This window comes from Electrona antarctica (assembly GCF_951216825.1).
Source record: "Electrona antarctica genome assembly, chromosome: 6".
In the NCBI taxonomy this organism is placed as follows: domain Eukaryota; kingdom Metazoa; phylum Chordata; class Actinopteri; order Myctophiformes; family Myctophidae; genus Electrona; species Electrona antarctica.
The window spans coordinates 50,115,070-50,125,763 of record NC_136811.1 but is presented as its reverse complement, the minus strand read 5'-3'; the positions used below and the strand labels follow the sequence as shown (position 1 = coordinate 50,125,763).

The window sequence follows — 10,694 nt, the reverse complement described above, 5'->3', positions numbered from 1 at the left end:
TGAGCCCAGTGTCTCTAATGTCATTGACACTGGGCTCACTTACTTCCTGGAGTAGGAACATTAAAACCCTTGGGGTGCCACCCCCAATAGCAGCCCTTTTGTGACATATATTCATATTTTTAATTCATCATTTTAATGCCAAAAGAAAAATCTACGATTTACACACCATGGGCCCTATTATGCATGTCTTAAGTACCAGGTCTTATTACTTAACTTAAGACCTGGAGGCGTGATCAATGCCATTTGGCTATTCTGAGTGGCCAAACAGCATTGACCACGCCTCCAGGTCTTAAGTTAAGTCATAAGACCTGGTACTTAAGACACGCATAATAGGGCCCTATATCTCATTTTGACGGGGCAAGACTATAGTATTGGGACAATCAGTCCTGATGGTGGCGGTAACGTCACCATTGTGCCGATTCTGACCAAAGGGAGCGAGTGAACGATGACCACTTCCGGTTTGGATCAAAATATCCGGTAGTATCTTTGCTACTGTGCAACAACATCAGATGTCCGGAATGCTAAGCTATCATCGTATTTTTCACAACTAAGTCAAATTAAGCTCTAATCAAGCCCAAAACATCGCATTTTACGCAGCGATGCATGCGCGATCATGCGCGTGCGTGATCGACCATGCACGCGCGGATTTCGGCCGGTTTTAGAAACATTACATCGGCCGTTAGCCAAATTAGCCAAAAAAGGCTAAATTTTGCTACATTAAGGTCCCGATTAGGCTCCCGATTGACAGCCCGTCAATTCCGTCAACGGGAGGTCTGGATTTATTGATTAATTCCGTCAATACCGTCAACGGGAGTTCAAGGGTTACGCTAGGAACATTAAAGAGGAATGTGCACGGGGGCGTGGCCCGGTCTCCTGCGGGAGGTTTGCACATAGATATATATAAGAAAACTAGATGGCACACCTGCGCTCTGGCCAATGGACACGTTGGCCACGTTGCTACGTGGCGGCCATCTTACCGAGGGGCAGCATTTGCATTGTGTCTATGGGGCATGTACTTTTTAAACATCCATAACTTGCTCAATTTTCAACCGATTTTCCAACGGTTTGGTTTGTTATAAATGTCAGAGACGTCCGCATACTTATATGCTTTTATACAACGTTCATATAAAACACAAAATTAAGCAGATAAGTGTCCTGAATTACAGCCACGTTGACAACGTTTGTAATAACCCAACCCGTTTGTAAATCCATCAAGATTTGAGGGAGTTATGACTATTTTTGTTTGAGCTGCCATTGAACATACTAGTGGACAGTATTATGCCTGTCTTAAGTACCAGGTCTTATTACTTAACTTAAGACCTGGAGGCGTGGTCAATGCTGTTTGGCCACTCAGAATAGCCATGGCATTGATCACGCCTCCAGGTCTTTAGTTAAGTAATAAGACCTGGTACTTAAGACACGCATAATACTGCCCACTGTACTGTAGCCCCTCAGCAAGATGGCTGCCGGGTGAACTACGTCAGAGACTCCGCCTTGAACCATCTAGCCTTTATATATGTCTATGGGTTTGCACATGTGCAGTGTAAACAGGAACTGCGATGATGGATTGTTCCACCAGAGGTGCTAGAGGTGCATGAGAGTTGTTGATCTTGAACTGAAATAATAAAAAGGATATGAAAAAAGAGAATAGTACAATGTTGATTTTGTTTTTATTTTAAAAACATCAATTTCATAACTGTGGAAAAAATGTGTAGGCCTATAACAGACATGTACATTTACTAAATGTTAATGTTTTTGTATATTTTTCTTTTGTTAATTTTCCATGTTATTTTGATGCTCGCTTTGATTGCAGTAGCCTACATGTGTTAAACTTTTATTTTTGTGAAATGAAATGACAAAGGAACATGGAAACTGTTCATTCATTAAGAAGGAAGAAGGACATTAAGAAGGAACATGCACGGGGGCGTGGCACGGTCTCCTGCGGGCCAGTAGTGGTAGTGCACAGACGATGGAAACCCACGAAGAGTTCCGTCGAGCCAGCGAATATAACACCTGTGGTTTACTTCCGGGTTGCGAGCAGGCGAATATAAGGGCTTCAGATTAGAATAAGACCTCATAAATAATGTTTTTTTTAAGTAATACATTTATTTAAAAAATGCATTTATGATATGTCTTTTTAAATGGTGTATACTACTAGAGCACTTATATGTGCCCTAAAAGGTTCCTACCGAGTGACCAAATGGACCTATAAGATCTATAAGTGTCAATTTGGTCACTACTCTCTATCATTTAGCTGGGGACTACCTGGAACCCCCTCAAGGACCACTGGTGGTCCCCGGACCACTGGTTGAAAACCACTATAATAATTGCCTATAATAGGCAATCTGAGAATCCATCGGCAAATAAAGGAGAAACAGCGCCCTCTTTTGCTTTAGTTCGCCACACGTATGGTAGGAACATGTGCAAAGTGCCCAATTTAATGGGAATCAATAGTCATTTTAAATCGGTAACAACCTTGTAGGGCACATATAAGTACTCTAGTATACGCCACTTATTCTGAAGCCCTTATATTCGCCAGCTCACAACCCAGAAGTATAACACCCAGAAGGTGTTATATTCGCTGGCTCGATGGAACTCTTGGTGCATGGGTATCCTTCGCCTGTGCACTACCACCGCTGGCCTCCTGCGGGAGGTTTGCACATGTGCAGTGTAAACAGGAACTGCGATGATGGAGTGTTGCAGCAGAGGTGCTAGAGGTGCATGAGAGTTGCAAACCTCCCGCAGGAGACTGTGCCACGCCCCCATCTTCCTTCTTAATGTTCCTAGGACTAGCCAAGGAAGCTTAGAGAAGGAAGTGTCATGGTCACGTGACTGTGCTGCGCCATGACACTTTCATGGTAGCCAAATCTCGCACCGGAAGTTACATGAATACAAAGCAGTGAATGGGGCAAGCTGGACCAGCTCATAATAACAAACATTATTTATGAACCATTGAGACCTGTGTCATATAATCGGTTCAGGCATATAAAAGAAGACATATCACAGTTTGTTTTCTAATCACTTGCTTTTCGATACCATCATTTTATTTGAGGATTTAAACAGCAGCAGGTATCGTTTCTGTTCCGGGGGTTTCGTGAGATTTGGCTGCCAGGCGGTGGACAATCTTGCAATACTTGGCATGTTCAGAAACGTACTTTTTAATAGGGAGTCAAACAAATGCCCAAAGGGAAAGCCACCACCATTCCTAGTGTTGCTGATACTCACTGTGGCTAGTGAAGTAGAGGCACGGAATGCCATACGGCAGACATGGGGGAATGAGAGCCTCGCTCCAGGCTTAGGAATCATTCGGCTGTTCCTGTTGGGGGTGCAGGAAAGCAAGCTGGGACGCCTACAGCAGAAGACCCTGGAGGCTGAGAGCCTGAGGCACCACGATATCATTCAGCAGGACTTCTTAGATACCTACTACAACCTGACTTTAAAGACACTGATGGGGATGAACTGGGTGGCCATGCACTGTCCCCGGGCCAGCTATGTTATGAAAACTGACAGTGACATGCTTGTGAACACCGTTTTCCTCATCCACAAGCTGCTGAGACCTGGACTGAAACCCAAGAGAAACTACTTTACGGGCTATATCATGAAGGGGGTGCCAATCCGAGACAAAAGCTCAAAGTGGTACATGCCCCCAGAAGAGTACTCAAACGAAATGTACCCCGACTTCTGCTCTGGGACGGGCTATGTGTTCTCCGGAGACATGGCGACGGAATTGTACGGAACTTCTCTGAATATTCCCCTCCTGCGTTTGGAAGATGTGTACGTGGCAATCTGCCTTGAAAGGCTAGGGATCAAGCCCACACCGTCGCCCGGCGGGCTGTTCAACCCCTGGAGAGTGCCCTTCTCCAGATCCATATACAGAAACATAGTCACAAGTCACCAGATAGATCCCGGTCGGATGCTGGATTACTGGCACAAAATGTTCTTATAGTGGGAGTGGGTCTAGGCAGTGCCGTCAGGCTCTCAAAAGTGCGGGGTCCATTTTTATGTATTATTTTGTTTTGCGGGGTGGGGGTGGGGGGGTGGTGGTGGCTGAAGTCATGACGTTCGCTGTTTGTTTTCATGTAGCTCCGAAAAGTGTAACCAAATCTGGATGATGCCTCCGGCTCCTCAGAATTGTATTTGCTTTGCTGATTATATAAGCATTAACGTTGGTTAAAGTCTAGATTGTAAATATTAATTTAATTCATTTCCTGACTATGTAAGGGACATTTAAGCTCATAGGCCTACTCGTGAAAGTTACAACTACATGACGGAGAAACTTTGTTCCTCCCTGGTCAGCCAGTCTCAGCAGATCATTTCTAGCAGCCCGAGCCCCCGCTGTTTTCACACCTACTACAGCCAGCATACAAACAAAGAACGATGATTGTTGTGTATTAGCTTGTCTGACTGACACCTTGAGGGAGCTCCTAACTGCATAATGGTCGTTGCAGCGAGAGGCAAGCGTGTAGCCAATACAACGACGATTGTGCAACAAAATGGAAACAGTGCATGTTACCAGCGCCGGGTCGGGAAAAATAAATAGACCAATCAACTCCCAATAGTGCAGGGACATATAGTCCCAAATGACCCCCCCTCCGGCGCCTATGTGTCTATATAGAGTTAATAAGTTCCTTTGTATCTTCTGTTCTAAATTATAATTTTCACAAGCTAATTTTAACTGCTGTAAGCATGTGCGTCTTCCAAATTTCACCCAAGTGAGACATTTTAAATAGTATAGCAACAGTAAACTTTTTAGCCATTTTAAGCCATTTTATATGATTCTTATTTCTGGGCTTCTTGTTGATAATTGATATGGTCTGTCATTCGTCCATGATATGTAGCCTACTGTACTGGAGATATTTGAGATAACACAACAATACACTGATAAAAGACATGAGTCTCACTGTCTCTCAAGCTTAGAACTATGAATTGAATACTCGGGACACCAATGTAAACAGGCCATATAGTCCTTTCATGGGTTCAATCCTTTTAGCATTGTATTTGTATTAAACTGTACTTTCTGTGCCTTCTTTTATTCTGCAAACTGTTAATAAAGTATTCAATCAATTGTATGAAATCGTCAACCCACCTGGTATTTTCAAGTATAAGTGCTTATAGTGAGTTGGCCAGCTTTGTGATTTACCCAATGGGTGACTAAGTATGAGGATTTCAGTATACAAAGACATGAACTACATCTATGACTGGCCATATTTTATGGTTAATAAATAGTTCAATGGCAGCATCAAACCTATACTTAAAACTAGAAAAAGTGCCCTTCTGGGCACAGGTCTCCACCAGGAGGATAGGACTGTGTGAGATGTTTGGCAAAATGTTTAGGAGTAATATAAATAAGTAATATGTTTGCCTTTGATGGCAATTGGATGATTTGAGGCATTTTGTTCCAAAAATGTGTTTCGCAAAAATCAACCTGTTGGTGGCGCTATAACAGGCCAATGTGAAAAGGGTGGGATATATTCCTCAGCCTAGTAAGAAAATGTGTGAAAGATTTGACGTAAATTGCATGCTGCGTTCATGATTTGAGGCTTTTGTTCAAAACGGGGCAATCTTGCAAACTGTGAAAGCCAATTATAGTCAATTAGGATGGAATATGAAATATCGGACAGATCCGACTTGAGCACATGACCATAGAGATACTGTGTAACGATTTTTGAGATTTGTGGACAGAATCTGGAGGAGTAATATCCAAAAATGTGTTTTACAAAATTCGGCCTCCTGGTGGCGCTATAAAAGGCAGATGTGGAAAATGCAGGTCAAAGGTTTGTCCTTGGCCTCTAGGGAGTGTGCATGCAACGTTTCACGCAGATCGGTGCAGTTTTAGGTAAACAATGTGAAAAGCTGCCTCATGGTGGCGCTATAACAGGCCGTTCTGGAAGATGCGGGGCAGAGGTTCATCGTTGGCATCCAGGGAGTGTGTGTGCAAAGTTTGGCATCGACCGGGTTAACGGTGCCGGAGATTAGCTGGTAACGGACGGACGGAAGGACACACGGACGGACACACACACGGACGGACACACACACACACACGGACGGAGTGCAAAACATACTCTCTCCCCATGCCTTCGGCCTGGTGGAGACAATGATGAGACTCTGGATATTACCAACTATATACAATTCAATCATAATGCGTTCAGTTTGTGTGCAAACAAAATTTGGTTCTGAAGACAGAATTTCATGTCAACACACTGACATCTGCAAAACTGTGAAAAATATGAATTGTGTTAAAACCTGGTTCAGGAACATATCACTACACTGTGATATCATGCTTTATCTATCAAGATAAAGCATTACAAAATGGCTAGGCTACATAAGATCTGTACAACATACAGGATTCCATGAAATTGCCAGAACACTGTAGAATACAGTCTAAACCAGTCTAATGTAGTTTATCTAAAATATTTGATCAGGTAAAAGTAAAACTGCATTAAGGAAAATACACCAGATGCTGTATATATTTCATTAACCACTTTGTTCTACGTTAAATTGCAAAAAAATGGAAAGTTCACATGCTGAGCTTGTACTACTGTAGTTCATTCAGATAACAGCAATAAGTGTGCATATAACATTTTATCTTGGCGTTGGGCTCTGCTACATTTTTCTCCCTGCTCGGCACAATTATACAGACCATAACAACACCAGGAACACATGTGTAGAGGAAGGAACGCAGGAAGAATCCAGACTTAGGCCTGGGCTACACCTATATGGATCTTTTTCAAAATGCACATTTTGTTGTGGTTTTGGCCCTTAAGCCCTTTGTGCTTAAGGGTTTCCATTGTCCTGTCTGTGTGTTCAATTCATAATCAAGACAGGACACTATACAGTACAATAGCCCATGTACGAGAAGAGAGCGTGGGTGGTACTGTACAATATTTTGAGGGTTGCATGTCTATGGCAGCTGGCCTGAAGGGGGCATGTTGTACTGTAAAAACACGATGGCACACAAGTGTGAGCAAGGGTCCCTGGTGCGAGTGTGTTTACTCTGGTGGAGGTGTGAAACATCCATTCATGAACCTTATTTCCACCAAGGCTCAGGTAAGGTTCATGCAAGGAAACTGCTTTGTTTGCTCTGGTAGTGCACAAGAGATTATACTACACACACACACACACACACACACACACACACACACACACACACACACACACACACACACACACACACACACACACACACACAGTATATATACAGTATATGACACAAAACAAGAATGACTCAGTCATAACTGCCAGGTGCAGAAAGCTCTTGTTTATGAACATCTACAGCAGGGGTCGGCAAAAGGCAGCCCGCGGGCCAAAACCGGCCATTCGGAAAATATTTCTGGCCTGTGAGAATTATGTTTTTTTTGTCCTTCTCAATTTTGGAGTGACAGTCCCACCACCCAGTTGTGCCCCCCTCCTCCTCCGTGGTTAATGTTGCTCCGCCAGTTTCCACTTCTATGCACTGCATGCAGGCGGCTGCAAAACCGTCATCCTCCTCGGTCAGTCTCCATCCCAGGCTGGTAAACAACATCCCACCACTAGTGCCCGCTTTTCCTGCACCATCCATGGCCATCATCGGCGACTCGGTCGTAAAGTTTGTCCGTTTTGCAAATGCCAAATTATATTGTTTTCCCGGCGCATCCACTACCGACATCCTCGCCAAACTCCCCGAAATCCTTGCCATTCTCCCGTCCACCATCACACGCATCCTCCTCCACATTGGAACAAACGATAACCACTCAGTCATAGCCAGGTCCAACTTCAAACAAATATTCACACTCCTCTGTAGCAGCGGCCTCTCCGTCCACATCTCCGGTCCTCTACCCACATCAGAACGCGGCGACGCACGATTCAGCCGCCTAATGTCCCTCCACTACTGGCTACAATCTGCTTGTCAATCGGCAAACTTTAACATCAACTTCATTCACAACTTTTTCCTTTTCTGGCACCGCCCCTCCTTCTACATCACCGATGGATTACATCCAAGTGAGCTGGGCTGTATTACACTCATGAACCACTTTCGCCACGCTGTGTCCGCCCACGCACAACAACAACAACAACAACAACATTGACTCACTGCCCTGTCCGACCCGCCTGACCACGCCCCTGCTATGACCACGTCTGGTCATTCACAACCTTGCACCCTCAGCCCCTATACTGCCCCCTTATGGCCAGGCGGACCTTCTACTCATACCCCTCATAGTCCTGCTCTCATCCCCATTACTGTCTGCCAGCTCCCCTCACTAAACACATTAAGCACTAATAATCTAAAAACAACAATCAGACACAAACAACCAAGGCCGATATCAGTCCACATTTCCTACAGAAACAACACCAAACTCCACCGTCTCCCCTCCCATCCATACAAGAAACCACAAATAACACGCAGCGCTGACCTCGGTCTACTACGGCCACTCCAGAGATCCATCCCATCACCAACCCTTAAAATAGAACTTTTTAACACACAAGCCCTCACCGAAAAATCAGCCCTAATACACAAACACATTCTCGACAAGGGACTTGATTTTATGTGCCTCACAGAAACCTGGCACAAACCAGAGGATTACACCAGCTTAAACTTAGCTTGTCCACCAGGCTATATGTACCAACAAAAGGCCCGGAGCACTGGCCGTGGCGGCGGCCTAGCCATTTTCCATAAAAACCACTTTGAATTATCCCCAGTCCCCCTGCCACTACAGTCCTCATTTGAATGTTTCGCATTTAAATGCAAACCCCCTTTTCCCATGACACTGCTCCTTATTTACCGGCCACCCAAACAAAGCTCCACTTTTATTTCCGAAATTCACGACCTCCTCACCACACTCTGCACAACATCCACGAACACAATAATTCTCGGTGATATTAATATCCATGTGGACAACCCCTCCTGCCACTTCACATCTGACTTCCTACAAGTACTGGACTATCTCAACCTCACACAACATGTCAACACCTCCACACACAAAAAAGGCCATACACTCGACCTGGTCATCACTGACTCCGCCCCCATAAATAACCTCACTGTCTATTCCCTGGGTGTATCGGACCATAAGGTTGTCTCCATGGAACTGCCCTTCCCCCCCTCCCACGCCAAGCCCAAACGCCAAATCAGTTTCAGAAACTTCAATAACATAAACCAAGACACCATGACCTCCGACCTCATACACCTCTCTGCCACAACCCTCCCCTCTGCTGGAGAAGCAGTGGACTTCTACAACACCAACCTGCAAAACCTCCTAGACCTCCACGCCCCTGTCAAAACACGAACAGTCATCTTCTCACGTTCAGCCCCCTGGTTCACTGGAGAGCTGAGAAAAATGAAGGCAGCCGGCCGCGTCCTGGAACGGCGACTCACAGCCACTGGGCTAACTGTCCACCGCCTAGCCTACAGACAGCACCAGAAAGCCTACTCAAGGTCCCTCAGGGAAGCACAATCACAGTTCTACTCAAACATCATAAATGACAACCCAGGAAATTCCAAAACACTATTCTCCACCATCAACCATTTTCTGAAACCACAACACTCCAAACGCAGCGACACCACAGTTGAACAATGCAACACCTACCTCAATTTTTTCAAAACCAAAGTAGACAACATCCGCTCCCTCCTCTCCAGCCCCACCACGCCAGCTGTCCCAAACGCCACCCCACAGTCTGCGATCCTTCACCCCCTGTCCTGCTTCACCAGCACCACACAGCTGGAGGTCGAGGACATTGTTGGAGGGATGAAGCCCTCCTCCTGTGCCCTGGACCCCCTCCCCACCCCCCTACTCAAATCCAACATCCATGCCATAAGTCCCCTGATCACTAGCATCATCAATCACTCCCTCCAGGCTGGCCACATTCCTCCCTCTTTAAAGACTGCCATTCTCACTCCTCTCCTCAAAAAACCCTCCCTGGACCCAGACATACTTTCAAACTACAGACCCATCTCCAACCTCCCTTTCCTGTCCAAAATATTGGAGAAAGTAGTAGCCGCACAGCTCCAACACCATCTCAATCTCAACCACCTAAGCGAAAAATTTCAATCTGGCTTCCGTTCCGCCCACAGCACGGAAACCGCCCTGGTTAGGGTCACAAACGACCTCCTGATGGCGGCTGACGCTGGCTCCCCCTCCCTACTCATCCTTCTGGACCTCACGGCTGCATTTGACACCGTCGACCACAACATTTTAATCAATCGCCTCCACTCCACCATCAGCCTCAACAACACAGCACTAAACTGGTTCATATCCTACCTTTCCGACCGAACTGAATATGTCTCCCTGGGAGGCTCCAAATCCCACACCCAGCCCGTCACTTGCGGTGTCCCCCAGGGTTCTGTCCTCGGCCCCACCCTTTTCACACTCTACCTACTACCCCTCGGCCATATCATCAGCAGACATGGAATATCATTCCACTGTTATGCTGATGACACACAACTATACCTCAAAACCAACACCACCGCCCCATCACAATCCTCACCATCACCATCACCACCCCTATCCACCCTCACCACCTGCCTGGAGGAGATCAAGGCGTGGATGAGTCGCAACTTTCTGCAGTTAAACAGCTCCAAAACTGAAGTCATCCAAATAGGCACACCACACCAGATCCAAAACTCCCCCATAACCACCATCACCTTCTCTGGACAGGACCTCCCCCTCTCACCGGTTGTCACCAACCTGGGAGTAAAAATGGACCCTCACCTCAACTTCGAGCCC

At 45.8% G+C, this 10,694-nt stretch overlaps 1 protein-coding gene across 1 annotated transcript; it reads left to right on the top strand.

The window, feature by feature from the left end:
- Positions 1 to 3,139: 3,139 nt before the first annotated feature.
- LOC306924378 (beta-1,3-galactosyltransferase 2-like) lies at positions 3,140 to 3,946 on the top strand (the record flags this gene model as incomplete). The annotated part of the gene is made up of 1 exon (XM_079502873.1): positions 3,140 to 3,946. The coding sequence occupies one exon, from the start codon at positions 3,140 to 3,142 to the stop codon at positions 3,944 to 3,946; it is 807 nt and encodes a 268-aa protein (XP_079358999.1).
- Between the last annotated feature and the right edge of the window lie 6,748 nt (positions 3,947 to 10,694).